The following is an 18,208-nucleotide window of genomic DNA, read 5'->3' on the forward strand; positions in this document are numbered from 1 at the left end:
GAGTGCATGCTCCGCCTGGAACAACCACCCCAAAGAAAACCATACTCGACTTCATTTTAATCTTGCAATACCTATGTGAGTCCTGGTTACTTATTATTCTACTTTCTGGAAGAAAAACTAAGGGCAGGGACATGTCTAGATGTGTGGGTTCTAGTTTGGGCTGGCTCTGCTATGTCATTTCCTCTACTTAATCTTAGATAGTGACACCCATAATTTGTCCCCAAGGACTCCCTCCACAATCTGGCTACTGTTTAACTTTTTAAAAAAGTTTTTTTTTTTTTTTTTTAACGTTTGTTTATTTTTGAGACAGAGACAGAGCATGAATGGGGGAGGGTCAGAGAGAGAGGGAGACGCAGAATCTGAAGCAGGCTCCAGGCTCTGAGCTGTCAGCACAGAGCCCGACACGGGGCTCAAACTCACAGACTGTGAGATCATGACCTGAGCTGAAGTCGGGACGCTTAACCGACTGAACCATCCAGTCGCCCCTGGCTACTGTTTAGCTTCTATTCCTTATCTCTGTCCAGTCTCCTGACTTCACTCTACCATAGCCACACTGCAGGCCTTGAAACATGCTATTCCCTCTGTCTGACACACCTCTCTTCTGCCCCTGCACCTGACTAATTCCTACTCACCCTTTCAGCCTCAGCTTGGAAATCAACCCCTCAAGGGAGCTGATTTCTTGATTCAGGTTAGGCCCTCATAGGGATTCCCATAGAATCCTGGTTCTCTCCACATGCCCCCCACCCCCCACTATTCCCCAGCTTTCATCTGGAATTATCTGTTTACTGCCCAGCTTGCCAGCTAGAATGTATGCCTAAAGGTAAGGATCCTGTCTTTTTTATTTACTTCTGTGTCACTTATACTTAGCACATAGTTGGCACTCAATAAATATCAGCTATGGGTGAAGAAAAGCAACTAATAAGCAGGGCATCTTAGGAAGCTTCCCCAGATTGATACTTCCTTCCCCCCTTTTGCCCCAGTTGTAATGGGATATGTAATAAAACAAACATTTCTATTCATCACTAAATTTTTCTTGGGGAGAGCACTGTGTTAATTTAGAAGAAATATTAATTAGCAGATATAAGAATATGGACTTTGAGGATAGATTTTCTGGTTTTGAATCATGGCTCTGCCACTCAATGGCTGTAAAACCCCGGGCAAGTTACTTCTCTAGGCCGCAGTTTCTTCATGTGTGAGATGGGGGTGAACATAACAGCACACCTACCTTAGAGGACTGTTGTGAGGATTATATGAATTAATACACACAAAGAACTGAATAATTACTGCATATATAAACAGTAAGTGCTAGCAATTATTATTTCTTTTATTAAACCATTAGAGGTTGGGGGGTGAGCTCACGGAACCAAAGTTGATCACCAAATAATGCTTTTCAGGAGAGTGATCTTATTCATCGTGGGTTTTCTGTTTTATGTGTTTGAGGAGAGTTGCTGAAGCCAAGCCGATTTACTGTGCCAATCAGAGATGAGATCATTTTGACATTGGCAGGAGAGGGAGGCAAGATCCATTTGTACATTCAACAAATATTTACCGAATGTCTATTTTGTGCTAGACATAGAGGAAAATAAGATAGTCACAGCTGTTACAGAGCTCCCCAAAAAATCAAGAAAGAAGAGAGAAACTAGAGAGGCTGGGGACTGGGAGTGGGGGGTGGGGTGCTGGGGGCAGACCAGTTCCTCTCCGGTGGGTACGGCACAGCAGAGGAGGATGTTGAGAGAACAGAAATGCTAAGGCAGGATTTTAAAGCGGCTGCTATAGGATGTGTTATGTAAATCCTCCCCTCCATCCCCTACAATATCGTCAATAAAATTTTCATTGCTCACTCAGAGCCTGAAGAAGGGGAAGATAGCAGATATCTGGGTTATAACTGTTAGGGGAAAGAAGCTATAGGCAAAAAAAGGCCTTCCTTACTCCTGTGTACTACCAGTAAGGAGGCATTACAGTGCATGCAATATTTAATGATTATAAATGATACCTCCATGCACTGTATAACACAAGACTCTTTACAATGAATATAAATTAAACAGTACCAATAGCAGTCATATTAACTGAAAAGAAGAGGCATTATTCAAGACAGGAAACTTGGGACTTCCAGGGAAAAGGAGCCTTGAACCCGGGAGTCACATATGACCACCAACCAGCCCCTCTGTGCTTAATTAGTCAAACCGGTGATTCATTGGTAACTATGACTTATTTTTTTTTAATGTTTACTTATTTTTGAGAGAGAGAGAGAGAGAGCGAGAGAGCACACTGGGGAGGGGCAATGAAGATCCAAAGCAGGCTCAGATAGCAGCAAGCCCGATGCAGGGCTCGAACCCACGAACCGTGAGATCATGACCTGAGCCGAAATTGGATGCTCAACCAACTGAGCCACCCAGGTTCCCCAATGACTTGTTATTTTATAAACTACTGCTTACAAGGATGCAGCCTTTCTTAAACATAAGTATCCTAAGGTTTAGGTGTGAGGAAAGAAGGGGTCCACTATATACTTAAGGCTCCCATCCTTTTCTGACTTCCAGTTTTTCACTTTTACCATCCTTTAAAAATAACAATTTCAGGAAATGTATATATTTCTTTTAAAAAGCAGCAGCCCAGGGGCGCCTGGGTGGCGCAGTCGGTTAAGCGTCCGACTTCAGCCAGGTCACGATCTCGCGGTCCGTGAGTTCGAGCCCCGCGTCAGGCTCTGGGCTGATGGCTCGGAGCCTGGAGCCTGTTTCCGATTCTGTGTCTCCCTCTCTCTCTGCCCCTCCCCCGTTCATGCTCTGTCTCTCTCTGTCCCAAAAATAAATAAACGTTGAAAAAAAAAATTTTTAAAAAGCAGCAGCCTAAGAAGTAATCAGTCATCACACCAAATAAAACAAAACTATCAGTTTGCCTGAATTTCCAAGAGTGAAGTAAATAAAGCTCTGTTGGAATTTACCTACACAAATTGAGACTTTCCAGGGAAGAGAGAAATAAACTAGAATTTTTTTCTTTCTCTTAGATTTGTTTACTGTGTAAACCCTGGGGTTTTTGCATCTTATAATGTGACTATTGATTAAAAAGATATATGGTTGTTTATTAATGTTCTCAAAGCATGATGCAAATTCACATCACCTTGGGTATGTTTTGCCCCTAAAGCTATGAAGTAAATATGGAAGCATTTTGTAGTTAACAAGAGCAAAATATGTTAATTCAAATAGTTGGCTTTGAATAGGATTTTCCTTTAAACCATTAATAGGAAAATGAAGAGAGCTTGGGTGGTCAAGCATGAAATGTAAATGAGAGCAGTTTTCTTTTTTGTCTCATCATCCGATGTTATTTGATGTTAAAATTTAAATTTGATAATGCGGAATATGACCTTATCATGAAACAATGCAGTTTATGCCCCAGATTTTTTGACAGCAGTACTGAAACTATGATTTTTAAGGACCATTTTCAAATGACAAGTGCAGCGAAAAAATTAGACATTTTGAATTGGTGGAGTCAGAAAAAGAGCTTGCCTGTCCTTTTATATACAGGATCATATTTTTTAAATCAAAAACTAAGATAGAGGGTGTTAAAGCAAAGCAGAGACAAATCTCCATCTCTTTAAATGGCTATAAAATTACCAGTGGAATTCCTGAAGGGCCAAATAATACAGGAAGCATATACTTTTGCCCTCTTATTAAAACGAGGAATATGCTTCTTTCAAGCAGAAAAGGGTTTTACAAACCTCTTTTCTGCTTTTGGTATCAGCCTCAGAAGGGCAACCATTTCCTATTGTCTGGAGGCTCCCGAGAAGTGCAAAGGACAGCCACTACCACGAGCTCAGGAAAATCAAGGTGGACACCAGGCCTAGGCTTCTACCATTCTCCTATCAGAAAAAGAAATTCAGAAAAAGGTCAGTTTAAAACACACACGTTTTAGTCAGGTTTTAAGTGTAACTATCTCCTTAAATATGACTGATCCTATGATTATAGGCTTTTCAACTTAGGTATTAGTGACCCATTTTTTTTTTTTTTCCTATTTTAGGGGCCTAAAAAAAGAAAAGAAAAAAAGACCTCAGAGTGGCATAAATTTCTATCATACAAGAAAATGAATTAATTTAGTAGCATTGTAAAACTATGAAATTTGTGCCAGTTTTCAGGTGTCCCGATATTTAGGCTGCTTTATAGGGATAGCTAAATTCACTGGCAACGTTAAGAAATGGTAAAAAACGTTAAGAAATGATAAAAAAAACTCATGCTAAAATGTCCTGTCGCAAATATGCTTTACTTTGGAAGGCATCCACAACAGCAATGTACCATTTTCCAGAAGAGCATTTCTATACCAATAAGAGTCTTCCTCTAAGGGCAGACCCTTGCACAACCATCACACTGCACGGAGCTCTTGAGAATATTCTGGAAGCATCACTGTGAACCGTTGCTTCTCAGCAAAGAGAGAGAAATGAAATTCAGCAGAAGCAGCAACTTTTGGGAGGAGAAACACGGTTTCCCTTAGAATGCTTTTCTCCTGGAATGGGTTTACTGAGAGCTCGGCTTCTCTGGTGCTTTAAATCTGTGGACTGTTGAACGTCACTCCGCCTTTTTTGAAGTTACAAAAATACTTTGCGGTGTGGCGGGAACAGAAAGTTTGGAAAATTAACTGCGTAAGACTTCAGATAACACAGAAGACATACATGCAATAGCATTCCATGAAGAACTTAATCAACTCAATCCCTTGCATGTAATTAACCAAGGCACACAACGACTCCAAATTCTGCACTCCAAAAAAGGAGGGAAAATGCAAGGGTCCTGCAGCAGTTCCCGGGACTACGGAGAACTGCTTTGTTACAAGTGTATCCAAAGTCCCCAGCAGCAGAGACTTGTGGGGCGCCGCTTATCCTTGCCGCACTCGCTCTGCAGCTCCCAGAGGTGGCGGTTGTGCTATGAAGGAAGACCCTGCCAAGCTGGCCGACAAGATGCTGCGCACCCCCAAGTGCTCCAGGTGCCGGAACCATGGTTTTCTGGTGCCGGTCAAGGGCCATGCGGGCAAGTGCCGCTGGAAGCAGTGCACCTGCGAGAAGTGCTACCTGATCACCGAGCGCCAGAAGATCATGGCTGCGCAGAAGGTGCTCAAGAAGCAGGCCTCCGAGGAGGAGCAGGACGGGGCCCTCGTCGCGCAGGGCCCGGAGCTGTTGACAGGGGCCGCGGCCGCAGCCGCAGCCCTGGGCGCAAGCCTCCGCCAGCTGCCTCTGCTGACCGCTTCGGGAGACTGGGAGCCAGGCCCCGAGTGCCGCGTGGCCGCCGGCTTCCCAGAGAGGCCCCCACGGGGCCCGAGCCCCGGCCCGAGCGCCTTCCAGCCAGTTCTGGGCGGCCACGGCCGCGGCCGCGGCCACGTGGGGCCGAGCGGCGATCGAGCCGCCGTGGCCATGCCCGGTTCGGTGGGGCCCCAGCTTGGGATGGAGGTAGCAGGCAGGGGGTGCCCTGACCGCCTGGGGCTGCGCAGTCCGTTGCGGCCCCTGCCCAGCCCGCCGTTCGACTTCGGTAAGATTCCCAGGCCCTGCGTGGCCTCGCCCCGCCTGGGATTCCTCTCCAGTGCCTTACGCTGGCAGCCCAGGCCATCCTGGATCCTGCGGGGATGGACCCTCGGGGTGGGGGTGGGGAAAATGCTTTCCAGAGGTACTCTTGCTTTGGGAAGCTTTCCTCTAAATAGAGATTTGGGTTGGGTGGCATTTTGGAAAAAGGTGACGGGAGAGAGTTAGAAAGGAACGGGCGGTTCTGACGGCCGTTAAAATGTTAAAATTTAGCTTCTTGCTTTGCCGTCTAGCAAGAAAGAAAATGGCCCCCAGACGCCTTGGCTGTGGGTCCTTCTTCAGGAAGACGCTCGAGAGGCGGCCTACTGCGCTTGCGCGCTTCTTCCCGCCTTTTTCTTGGGCTGGTGGCGCCTCCTTCAGGAGGCCACTGTGGGTGGGCCTGCGCAGCCCTGACTGCGCCTGCGCGCTCCTTCCGTTTCTAGAAGCTGGAGGCTCCTCCCAGCGGACTTCCCCTGCAAGGGCCCTAGCCCATTGCGCCTGCGCACCCCTACGCACCCTTTTCCCGGGCGTGGGAATGAGGCCGTTTTATGTGCCCCGCTGGAGAACGGTTGAAATATTGATGTTGCTTCTTTTTCTCCCCACCCATCACATGCATAAATTACATGGTTCTCTATGTCTTGTGGCTTGCACTATTAAAAGTACAATTTCAAGTCATAGATTGGAGCCTCTTTAAAATTGCAATCGCAAGTTATATGTAGATTTGACGCTCTTTATGGGCAGAGACACGCTCTTTTTTGGTTTTCCCTATGGCATGTGGTAGGAAGAGCACAGGAGGCTAGGGGAACTGCTCAGTCACCTTGGGCAAGCTCCTTCCTTCTGTGGCAGCCTCTCCCCTCTACGCTAAGGGGACCGGCCTGGATGCTTTCTGAAGGCCATTTCTGTCTTCTGGGACATTCTAGTAAAATGTGGGTCCCCAGGAAACTAGATGGGGAAGACAGACCTGAAATAGCAATTCTAGAAGATACCTTTCCATAGACACAGTGCCTTTCTTTGTTCCGTCTCAACAGGGGCTGAGCATTTAACTATGTGCCATTCACTAGTGATGAAGAAGTGAAGAGGGCAAAGGCACATTTGTTGCCTTCAAGGATCTTGTCTTTGTGGGAGGGACAGCACTGGTGGAGGAATCACACAAATCAATGTAAAGAGCTCTAATAATTGATGGGCTCGCTGTGGTCTGAAGGAAGAGTAGGAGCTGAGGACTTCCAGAGGCACAGTGGGATTAGGGGGGAAGGTCTTCTAAACTGAGGGAACAGCATCTGTGAAGGCCTTGAGGTTGATGAGAAAGGGGAAGCTGTTGGGTTATAGTGCATGCGGAGGCTGGAGTGGAGGCAGGAACCAGCCCTCATGGGGCTTTGTGGCTATGCCAAGGACTTTTTCTAAGCAGTGGGACGTGGCTGAAGGGCTTAAAAAGCAGGGAGCACCAAAAGCATAATGGACGGGGGAGATCTTTGTAAGTGGATCTGAGTGTTGTGTGCTGCCTTCGCACAGTGATGTGATGCTCTTTTTCCTAGCTCTGTGTTGTTTTAACACTTCCGTCATTGCTTACCTTTTCAGGGCTCCCTCTGAACATCAGCTCAGATCATGTGGTGGGGCTTGAGCACCTGGAGAGGCAGCCTTCCAAGCTGTACCCCAGCTGCTCCAACATGCATTCCTACTGTGCATTCCCACTGGGCTACCAGGATGGATCCCCGCCTCCGGGGATCCCCCTGCAGCGGGGCTTCCGGCATGTGTCCTGCAGCCCCTACCATGGAGGAAGCTTGGTAAGTCCCCTCCTCACTCCTTTCCTGGTTCCTCCTTATCCCACATGCCCTGTTGCCATTACGGATCCTCAATCCCAGGAAGCAGGCCGCTGTGCCAGGCTGTGCCAGGCCTTGAGCACTGGTAGGATGGATAGAACATTGACCTTGTGCCATGTACACCTGTGGGGGTGCACATGTGTAGGCAAGTCCATTCGCGGGTAAACAAGTTGGCCTGGGCTGTGGCATGTGCTTTTCAGAGCTGGGAGCTCAAGCAAGAACGAATGCAGACACATCTCAGATAAACCCGGGAATAGCCACACAGTACCACCGACCGGGTGAGTGACCACCAGCCTGGACTCACGGAATGCTGATGTTGGAAGGGTGCTTCATTTTGCTGGGTACCAGAAAGGAGGCATCACTGTCCTGGAACCACATAGTTGAGGGCGGAGCCAGGAGCAGACGTAGGTCCCCCGCCCAAAGGTATGGGCCGCTTGAGACTGCAGAGGGCTTTCAGGAGGAATTTAAGCTGAGTCATGAAAAATATGGAAACATTCCCCCGACATAAGCCTGGAGTTTTGAATATTGAGTATGTAAGAGTCAGGCCATCCCTGTTATGTGAGGTACGAGTCGGGGTGATCAGGTTTTGTGGCCTTGGTTACCAGCTCCTTCCAGACCAGAGTGGTTAAAAGCCCTTTCCCTTTTGGCAACCCTGAGACCTGTGATGACTGCAGGGTAGAGGCCTGGGTATCCAGTCCTGACTTTGGGCCCATGAGGCTGGGCCTGTAGGGAAGGTCCACTCCAGTGCAGCTCAAGCTCACGGAAAAGTAGACCCCTATTACCTTTCCTGCCTCCCTCAGAACTAAAAGCCTAACTCTGGGTGTTAGGTGTTTCTCTTGGGTGGAGGGTAGAGAAGAGCGAGGACAGAGCAGGCTTCTTTGTTTAACGCGGAAAGTGACTGAGAAGAAGGAGGAACGCCTGACATGTACGTACCGAGAGTCTTAGCTGCAGAGTGTGGAGCGGTGAGCTTCCAGAGGTGTCCAGGCAGGTCATGCACCCAGGGCGCTGGGTCCCCACTCCTGCTGCAGCCCCAGCAGCATCTCTGCTGTCTGTTTTAGATACTTCAGATACTGATAAGTCCTTTTCCATTGATTCAAGGGGAAACAGTTTGGAAACCAGTGGTCTTGAGAATTTCTGGGGCGCCTCCTGACCCTTATGTGAGCCATCAGGGCACGCTGTATTACCCCACTGTAGAGTGGAGGAAGAAGACTCAGAGAAGCTAAGTAGTTGCTCATGGTCACAGAACTGGGGATTCAGATTACACAGCTGCTCAGTAACAGAGTGGCAGTCACCCCAACTCTGGAGCCCTGGCACTTTGTGCCGCCTGAGGTGTATCTGTCGTGCAGAGGAGTAGCAAACATGGCCCTTGACTCCCCACCACCCCTGAACTCTGTGGGCGCTGGCCACCCCCTCGCAGCCCAAGGAGAGCACGGTGCCTCCAGCCTTCACACAAAGAGGGGGCCCTGGCCAAGTGGAGCACGCACCCACCGTCTGCTCACACAGAAGCTTGGATGGAGCCTGGCGTCCAGGGTAGGGTTCTGATTGACAGGCTTGCCAGACGGCCTTTGTTAAGAGTGTGATCTCAGTTGGTTTATCTGGGCCTGAGCTGCCACCACAGGCCCCAGGCAGGAGCTGTGATCCAGGGAGAGACTTGGCTGAGCAGCTTGGAATTAAAGCACTAATAATCCCCCTTCCCACCCCCTCCACGTCTGGATAAAGGATCAGGCATTTATTTGTGAAGCTGTTTCAAACCCAAGAGCCTATGAATTGCTTTCATCCTTGTCCTGCTGCACCCTGCCCAGGCTCTGAGATACTCTCCGGAGAGGTCTTCAGCCTCCTATTCCTGTCCCTGCCCCATTTGCTGCTGCTTTACTTCCTCTGTTCTCTTCCCACAAAACAGCACAAGCTTGGAGCTCGACAGACCTGGGATCCAATCTTGCCTCCATTGTTTACTAACCATATGGCCTGGGGAAGTCATGTAACCTCTGAGGATCTCACTCAGGTTCTCGGTCTGTATAGTAGGGGTAAGAGTACCTATCTCACGGGGCCATTGACAGACGGAATAGGTGTAATGCATGGTAAGGTGTGCCTGGCACAGGGTCTGGCATGTAGCAGGCACCTAAAGGTGGGCTTTCTTCCTTTCCTTGTGGTTAACTTAAGTTAGGAAATGATTTTTGCAGATTGTCTCAAGGCTTTAACATGCTCATGTGTGACTCACCAGTGTGGGGGCAGTGTGTGGGGTTTCTCAAACTGCCTTAACAAAGACCACTTTTAAGAGCACGTCAGATCTCTTCTAGGACATTAGGATTCTCTAGAACATGGCATGTAAATTGCTGCTCTAAAGGATCTGGATGGAGAAGTAAATGATAGGAACTACATCTGAAATTTATTATTATTTAAAAATTTTTTAATGTTTATTTATTTTTGAGAGAGAGGGAGAGAGACAGAGAATGAGCAGGGGATGGACAGAGAGAGAGGGAGACACAGAATCCGAAGCAGGCTCCAGGCTCCGAGCTGTCAGCATAGAGCCTGACGCAGGGCTCGAACTGCCAAACCGTGAGATCATGACCTGAGCCCAAGTCGGATGCTCAACCGACTGAGCCACCCAGGCATCCCAATGAAATTTTTTTTTTTTTATTACATTCATGTCTTTCTGGGTTAAGCTCCAATCTGTGTAGTCCTCACTCCAGATGCCCCCACTCCAGCCCTGGGGTCCTGTGGCATGAGCTCAGCTTCCATGTTCTGAAGAAGGAACAGAAACATGGAAGGGCTAACTGCTGAAGTTGCTTTGCTGAGGTCTCCCAGCTTCCCTTGCCTCTAACAGCTGCACCACACGCTGTTGTATTAGAACAGGGCTTCCAAAGGCCCCCGACTCTCAATTTCAAGTCCTTAGCTATACCAGAAAATGGGGCCACAGGGGGTTGGGATGCATTCAGCACAGAGCAGTGGAGTCCGACAGACTTGGGCTCCAGTTCTGCCTCTGTGGCCAGCTCTGTGGCCCTGGGCCCGAAGCTTCACCTCACTGACACTGTTTTCCATCATTATAGTGAGGATGACACTAGGGAGCCTGGCTGCTCCCCAGGCTCACCTGAGATGTGCCGGTATTTGTTCTTGCCTTCAGTTATTTGGTGGGTATTTGCTGAACACCCTGTTCCGAGTGCCCTGTGCCCAGGTGTTTAGGTCAGAGAGGCGAATCGACCTCTTGGGGAGCCCCCCATTTAGAAGTATGGGACTGTTTGATCAGCCCATCTGGCTAAGCCTCTTCCTGTCTGGCTTCTCTGCTGTGTGTGTGCTGTGCAGGTGTCGGAGTCGGTGGGAGACTTCCAGCCAAGCTACTACCCGCCGCCTCCGCCTCCGCAGCAGCCTCAGTTCCTCCCGCCCGGCTTCCTGTCTGCGCTCCACTTCCTCCCACCACTGCCGCCGCCACTGCCGCCGCCACCAGCATCTTTCTCTCTTGCTGTCCTGTCTGACACAGACAAGGAGACCACTGGTAAGTGACCTCTAGTCCAGCTTCTGGGGGAGCCAGGAAGACTTTCTAGAGGAAAGGGGACCTGATCTGAAGTGGATGTGGAGAGAAGGGAAATGGAGAACAGAACTTAAAATGTATCAGACCCTGGGATAAGCTCTTTCCTTATATCCCTCCCTTTATTCCCTATGCGAGCATCTAAGAGAGGGGGTCCCCAGTCTCAGGTGAGAAAACCAACAGCACCCTGAGAGGTTCTCGCATACGTAAGTGGCAGATGGCAGAGCTTAGATTTCAACAGAATTCTGTCTGGCTCCAGGTCCGCTGCTAATTCCCTCCCCTTCCCAGGGCCTGTGGGCAGAGACGTGGAGGGTGGCATGCATGTGGTGTGTTCAGAAGACCAGAGGTGCCAGGCTTCTCTGGCTCGGCTGGGGCCTCTCTGGCTAGGGAAACGGCAGGTGCGGAGCCTGGAGCAGTAGCTGGAGCTGGGTTGGGCCGGCTGGGGAAGGGTCCTTTACCCCAGGCCACTTGTAGAGAGAAACAGACCAGGAGCTGGGGACCCTGTCCTTCACAGCTCTGCCACTGGTGCACTGGGTGACCTCGGGCATTCATACCCTCTCTAGGACTCCGTCTTCTCATCTGTAAAATGGGTCATGTCACAGGGTTCCTGTGATAGCTGAAATTCGGGATGTAGAAATGCTTTGGTTTTCCTTTGAGACTCTCGTAGCTTTAAGGGTTCTAGGGTATTTTTTCCCCCTTTCTATCCTTCCCTGAGTCGCCTTAGGAAAAGAAACTAAGGCCTGTCGCACACTTGGCTGTGTGTGCGATGCCTAGATCCACAGGATGGGGAGACGGGACGTAGCTTGAAGCATGCCGGCCCCGGAGCCAGACAGCCTGGGTATTGGTCCTGGCTCTGGCATTTACCAGCTGCGTGACCTTGGGCAAGTTAATTCACCCCCTGGTGCCTCAGCTTCACCTTCTGCAAAAGCGGACTAACAATGGTTCCTACCTCACGAGGTTATTCTGAGGATTAAACAGAACCTAGAACGAGGAAGGCATTAGCGTTCTCACTGTTTCCCCTCGTCCTCTTGCTGACCTTGATGTTGCCAGGTAGCTCTCTCATTTGACGGAAAGAGGCTGAGGTTCAGAGCTGGGGAGTAGCTCGCTTCTTGTCCCCCAGCTCGCACAGGCAGAGCCGGAGTTTGAACCTGAGTCTGTGTCATGTGGCAGGGGGCTAGATTGCCAGTGTCCAGACTAGCAAATGAGAGGCAAAGTCCTTCTCCACGGGGACCAGGAAGGGTGAGAATGCCTTATAGAAAGTTTACATCTGAAGGTAGGTAATCTTCCTCCTAGTGAATCCTGTAAACCCAGCCCCTCTTCTTTGTCCTTCACAGATGACCAGGATGTGAAGGTGCCAGCACCGGCGCCGGAGGAGCCGCCCGAGGTGCCGCCCGAGAAGAACGAGGAAGGGGAGGAACCACCGCCTGAGCCCAGCCAGCCGCCCTCTCAGGAGCAGTCCGACTAGGTCCAGGCTCTCGGGCCAGCAGCGGGGGCGCTTTGGGGGTGTTACAGCGATGATGTTCTTGTTCGAGTTCAGGGATGGGTAGGGAGGAAGGATAGTAGTAGGCTTAAGAGAGCAGTTAATTTGCATTTCAAGACAGGAAGAAGGAGGGTGATTTCTAGGGTCCTCTCAGTCCCGGGATGGGGGACTGAACAGGATGGAGGATGGTTAGCAGGGGAAGGCCAGGGCTCTGAGGATCGGGGGGCTGGTGGAAGCTCACATTTAGGAATGAATTTAACCGTGTCCAGGTTGTGCCGCTGTCAGATTCACTCCCAGACGCGGTCTTTGATTTCCTCAGGCCGGGTTCCAGGACAGGAGGCACATCTATTTCAGCCTTCTGCTTCTGCCTCTGCTTGGTCCCAGCTAGGGGCACAGACACCAAGCTTCCAGCACATCCAGGTGGCTGGTGGGAGCAGCGGGGGCCCAGGGCGTTGACGGCAGGTTCTGCAGCGTCCTTCCTTGCTGCTCGGGCTCCCGAGGGCTGCCTGGCCACTGCCCCGCGCCCCTTCTCCAATGGGCTTTACTGAGCATTCTGACCGCCGGGGCTCCCATCCATAAAGTTTAAGCCATTATAGGCATCATTTCTGGTTTAAAAAAATCTATTAAAGTTTGATTATTTGATATTTTTATAGTGATTGCCAACTTTAAAAAGTAGGCTGTTTGTAAGCACTGATACAGTTCTCAGACAATAGAATGGTGCTTCTAAATCCTCTGTGGTATCCGTTCCTTCTCTGGGGACAGCCGACTGTTGAAATAAAATGAGCATTGGAAATTCTTGTGGAAGGTTTATTCTCTCTTTAAATCCTTATGGAAGGCAGTGTTGGGTTGGGGGTCAGGGGCCTGGCAAGCCAGTCCCTAGTCTACCTCCCCTTTCCCTCTCCCTCTGTTATCAAGTGAGACGCTTGGGCTAGGCTACTAGATTTTTTTAATTATTATTGTTACTGTCACTACCTTTTTCTTAAGCAGTGGAGACCTTTTGAGGAAATCGGATTCAGACACATAAAATATAAAGATTTCTTCTAGTTTCCCTTCCCCGGCTGTGTGGGTGGGCAGAGATAGCCTTCTGGAGAAGTTGGGGCCTCGACCACGTCTTAAAGAGCACTTGGGGCCTCGACCATGTCTTATTTTTTTAAATTTTTTTTTTTTTCAACCTTTATTTATTTTTGGGACAGAGAGAGTCAGAGCATGAACGGGGGAGGGGCAGAGAGAGAGGGAGACACAGAATCGGAAACAGGCTCCAGGCTCTGAGCCATCAGCCCAGAGCCTGACGCGGGGCTCGAACTCACGGACCGCGAGATCGTGACCTGGCTGAAGTCGGACGCTTAACCGACTGCGCCACCCAGGCGCCCCTCGACCATGTCTTAAAGAGCACGAGTGAACTAGGTGAAAGTAGGCACTCCCGGTAGGGGGTGCAGAAAGAGAATAGGGCACCTGGAGTGAAGGATTCTGGGTGAGAGACCGTGTCCTGTTCTCTGTCCAGGGAAGGACTGGTCTTCAAGAGAACAAACTGACCTGCTTCCTGCCTGACCTGTAGCATCCTCACAGGACAAGTGGCAGGAAGATCACCGAGAAGTGATACTCCCATGTTCTCCCACCATCGGTGTAGTAGCTAGGCCTGGACCTGTTCTGTTAGAAGGCACTGAACAGGTACAGTCCTAGGAATTTTTCAGTTAGTGCTTTACAGACAGTGCTTTCAGTGGGGCAGACCCAAGCCCTGTAGGCCTGTAGGTCAGCACTGGCTTCAGTCTGGGTTTGGATTAGCCTGGCTTTGAGTCGGAAGCACCCCCTTACCACCCCCCCCCCACAGTCCTGTCCTTGGGTACACAGTACTGCAGTGGCCCTGGATTCCCATTGGCCTCTCTCACCCTGCCCTCATTGGACCCTGACCTGTGAATATGGCCAAGTGAGGCTGGATTGGTGCCCCTATTTCTTTCTTTTTTTTTTTAACGTTTATTTATTTTTGAGACAGAGACAGAGCATGAGCAGGGGAGGGGCAGAGAGAGAGGGAGACACAGAATCCGAAACAGGCTCCAGGCTCTGAGCTGTCAGCACAGAGCCCGACGCGGGGCTCGAACTCACGGACCGTGAGATCATGACCTGAACCAAAGTCGGATGCTTAACCGACCGAGCCACCCGGGCGCCCCAACCCCTACTTTTTCAATACACTTTGTTTTATCTTAGACTCCATGTTTTGGAAGATTTTTCGACCAAGCTACATTAATCAAAGCATTTTTGCTCAATGCACACAGAAGTGGGAGAGTCTGACCACGTGTACTCTGTAACATTCCAGACCAGTGCAAGGAAACAGGATGTTTGGTTAGCCTGTGAGGTTTGACATAGGAAGCCCTGGCCTGCTGAGAAGCGCAGTGTCCTGTTGCCAGAGTCCATGTCCACAGGACTCTAGGAAGAGGAAGGTTGCTCAGTTCTATAGGCCTGTGATCTGAAGACTGTCTGAAGACTGGTTAGCATCTTTCCTGGAACCTTGAAGGTGCCTGCTGTGGTGAAAAGACCAACTGTGGGACAGGGTTGGAGACCTGCCTTCCTCCCTTACCCCTGGTGTGAAGCCCAAGTTCTGATAGCCCCAGCTTGTCCCTTCCTGTGTGTTCGCACCATGTTTATTTACCTTGGTGGTGTCGGTGGACCCCTGCTCCCTGTAGCCTTTCCAGTCAATCCAATCTTTGCTCCCTGAATGCCCTGTTCCTGAAGCAGCTTCAGCATGAGCACTGAAACACAGGATCTGAGCATGCTGCCTTGCTCACACACCTTCTATGGCTCCCTACTGCTCTGAGGCCAGTATCTGTAACAATCTGTCTGCCCAGCTTTCCAGCCTCTTCTCTCACAGGCTGGCCCAGCCCAGGTTTTGCAGGGGTGGAGTCCGCGAGGTCCAGGCAGAAAAGGATGGGAAGCAGAGAGACCGGCAGCCAGCGGCAGCACTGCTCATCCCTGAAAACCGAGGCTTGGCTATGAGCTGGGAGAATCTTCTGGAAGGCAGCTGGCTGGCATTGCCTGACGCCGGAGGTACTGTCAGGAAGCCGCCAGGAGAGGGCGCGCGGGGAGCAGCTGTGGGCGGGGCCTGTTGCCTAGCGACTGGCCGCAGAGACACGCGCAGGTCCGTTGCCAGCTGAGCTGGAAGAATAGGTTTCCGCAGCTCAGGGCTTGAAGCGCCCCCCAGAGACCTGGGATCTCCCTGGGAAATCAGAATGATGAGCCTCTCTAGGCTGGGCTGTGTGATTGCCAACTGCTCAGCAATCATCTTTGCTGTGCCTGTGAAATAGATACCCTCCTATATTTCAGACACCAGCCCCAATCCCAACCCCAACGTCCCATGGCTTATTCCAATCTCTCTCTCCTTTCTGCACTTTTGCACGTACACCCCCTCATCTCCTACTTACCCTTTCAGACTTAGCTCACCTGCGCCCTCCTCCAGGCCAACTCAGCCTGTCCAGGCCCTCTGTAACCCTCTATCACACGACCCATCCCACTGAATAGATGCCCCTCCCCCAAGTCTTCAAATCTCCTGGAGGCAGAGACAAGGTCTCATTTGTCCCTGTAGTCCCCAGCTCCCAATGTGGGCTCAGCATTGGTTCCGCAAGTAGTTACCGAGTGCCTGCTGCAGAATGAATGGCTGCATCTCAGGGCCATCTTGGGGATTTGGGGGTGAGGAGTTGAGATGCCCTGCTCTGGCCGCTCACTGCAGCATCTTTTGCCTTACATTTGTGCCCTGTCTGCTGGGGTCCCACACAGGGGCAGACGAACAGGGAGTGAGCCTTCACTGAAACTATGCTGTGTGCTGAGCACTGCACCCCTCCCCTCATTTAATCCTCACAACAATCCAGGGAAGAGGTGCGTTATCATCCCTATTTCACGAAGGAAAGCGAGGCAAAGAGAAGGATAGCGATTTGCCCAATGTCACACAGCTTCTAAGGGTGTGCAAAGGGCCACATCCGTGGGCACCAGTTACAGAGTTTTTAATATCCATTTTCCCCTGAGTTCCTATCTTCAGATTTTTTTTTAACCGTATGAAAGCTCCCTAGTTTCTGAGCAGATTCTAGCATAGTATAGGGAGAACAGTCTAAAGATCTTTGCCTCTGGAAACCACTTCCCACTCTACTGACCATAGTACACAGAGCCTCCTGAGAAAATGCTAAAGTAGGCATCATGGTGACGGGTGTGGGAAGGGCCCTCCGGGCCTCTGAGCCAGAAGGCGGTCAGCATTTCCCGTTGCCTGAGCTCCCATCGTGGCCTGGGGTTCACCTAAGCCCCACTGTGTGAGCCAGGATTGACGGAACGCTTGTTCTTGTGGCTTGTGCAGAGCAAGGACGTCTGTGTCCTTGTGTCTTCTAAGGCTGCACAAATAGGTTTGGTTCCTCAAACCTTACTGGAGAGAAGCTCTCCCACCGTGATGCCCCCAGTTTTTCCGGAGAGTCGGGTGGGGGTGCTCTGCACCCTCCTGGAGACAAAACACACCCCTCTGGGCCCAGCGCAGGGGATGAGACCCTCTCCCTACAGCTCTGGGGATCCTCACAGCTCCTTCCCCTCCTGGGTGCTGTGGTCTTGGTGGACCTGGGCCTACGTTCCTCTTACTGGGGAGCTGTTCAGAGACCCTAGATGGGTCACAGCCTCCTCTCATTGGCCACACCCCAGGGGCTCCACCCCCAGCTAAGCCCCCCACCCCTTGCCTCCTCTTGGCTGTGTGTTCTTGGGCACATCGCATCTCTTCTCTGAGCCTCCCTTGGCCCCTGTAACATTGGTTCAGGGGTGTGCTGAGGATACAGGAAGCTCTTGTATGAAATGCTTCTTCTTTTTTTTATTTTTTTTTAATGTTTATTCATTTTTGAGAGACAGAGACAGAGTATGAGTGGGGAGGGGCACAGAGAGAGGGAGACACAGAATCCGAAGCAGGCTCCAGGCTCTGAGCTGTCAGCAGAGAGTCCGACGCGGGGCTTGAACCCAAGAACTGTGAGATCATGACCTAAGCCAAAGTCAGACGCTTAACCAAATGAGCCACCCAAGCGCCCCTGAAATGCCACTTCTAATGCCACCTCTTAATGTACAGTATGTGGTACCTGCGTCGTTGGATGGTTGACAGAAGCCTCTTCTTTGAAACCGTGTCAGGAGATTAAGAATTGCAAAGCCCAATAGCTGAGGCTCTTTACTGCCGGGCGCTCCCCATGTGCCAGGCACTGTACTGAGCACTTTTCACAAATGCTCTCTGCGAATTCTCACAGCGACGCCTCCAGGCAGGCACCATAATACCCCTGACTTACAGATGGCAAGACTGAGACCTACAGAGATTAAGTTCTTGTACTTGGCCATAGTGCCTATAAATGGCAGAGCCAGGATTAAATCCGAGTTCCACCTGAGTCTAGAGCTAAGTTCCTAACCACACTGTGCTTTCCTGCTTCCCAGAAAGGGAGGGCTATGAGTCTTGGGGAAGTCGTGGTGCGTCTTGGGGCTTGCTGCCTGACTGCAGTCCCCCCAGTGCAGCTGGTTTTCAAGACGTGGACAGGCTGAATACAAAGAGCAACCCAGCTCAGGTCTTACACAAGGAATGAAACCATTAATTTTTTTCCCCCCAAACCCTTTAAGTTCATTTTGAAAATGAACAAAGAAGCGTGAAGTCAGTTTTTAAAGAGCTGAGTATTAATAGCATATTAAAATTGTAATCGAAATCCTTTCACAAGGTTGCTGGGAAATTGATCAATCATAATGCTTGCAATTCAAGTGTAACCTAGGGAATAGTTTTGATTTCTTTTCATGCTCATTTCTTTATCTCTCTCCGGGAGATGTTTGTTTTGCTTTGAAAATAATTAATTGTGAGGGGTGCCTAGGTG

General features: G+C 50.2%; 1 protein-coding gene across 1 annotated transcript; it reads left to right on the top strand.

Moving 5' to 3' along the window:
• Positions 1–4,079: 4,079 nt before the first annotated feature.
• DMRTB1 (DMRT like family B with proline rich C-terminal 1) lies at positions 4,080–13,146 on the top strand. The gene is made up of 4 exons (XM_025912692.2): positions 4,080–5,504; positions 7,109–7,314; positions 10,651–10,840; positions 12,208–13,146. Exons 1-4 carry the CDS (start codon positions 4,907–4,909, stop codon positions 12,336–12,338), a joined length of 1,125 nt encoding a protein of 374 aa, XP_025768477.1. The 5' UTR covers positions 4,080–4,906; the 3' UTR covers positions 12,339–13,146.
• The last annotated feature ends 5,062 nt before the right edge of the window (positions 13,147–18,208 follow it).

The sequence above is a fragment of the Puma concolor genome, chromosome C1 (assembly GCF_028749965.1).
Source record: "Puma concolor isolate L17-30 chromosome C1, mPumCon1.1.hap2, whole genome shotgun sequence".
Taxonomy (NCBI): domain Eukaryota; kingdom Metazoa; phylum Chordata; class Mammalia; order Carnivora; family Felidae; genus Puma; species Puma concolor.

Bases quoted from the DNA above. Each gene is read 5' to 3' on its own strand.
- DMRTB1 (XM_025912692.2), top strand. From the start codon at position 4,907: ATGAAGGAAGACCCTGCCAAGCTGGCCGACAAGATGCTGCGCACCCCC. The intron at 5,505-7,108 runs GTAAGATTCCCA...TTACCTTTTCAG, and splicing joins CAGCCCGCCGTTCGACTTCG to GGCTCCCTCTGAACATCAGC. The intron at 7,315-10,650 runs GTAAGTCCCCTC...TGTGCTGTGCAG, and splicing joins CCTACCATGGAGGAAGCTTG to GTGTCGGAGTCGGTGGGAGA.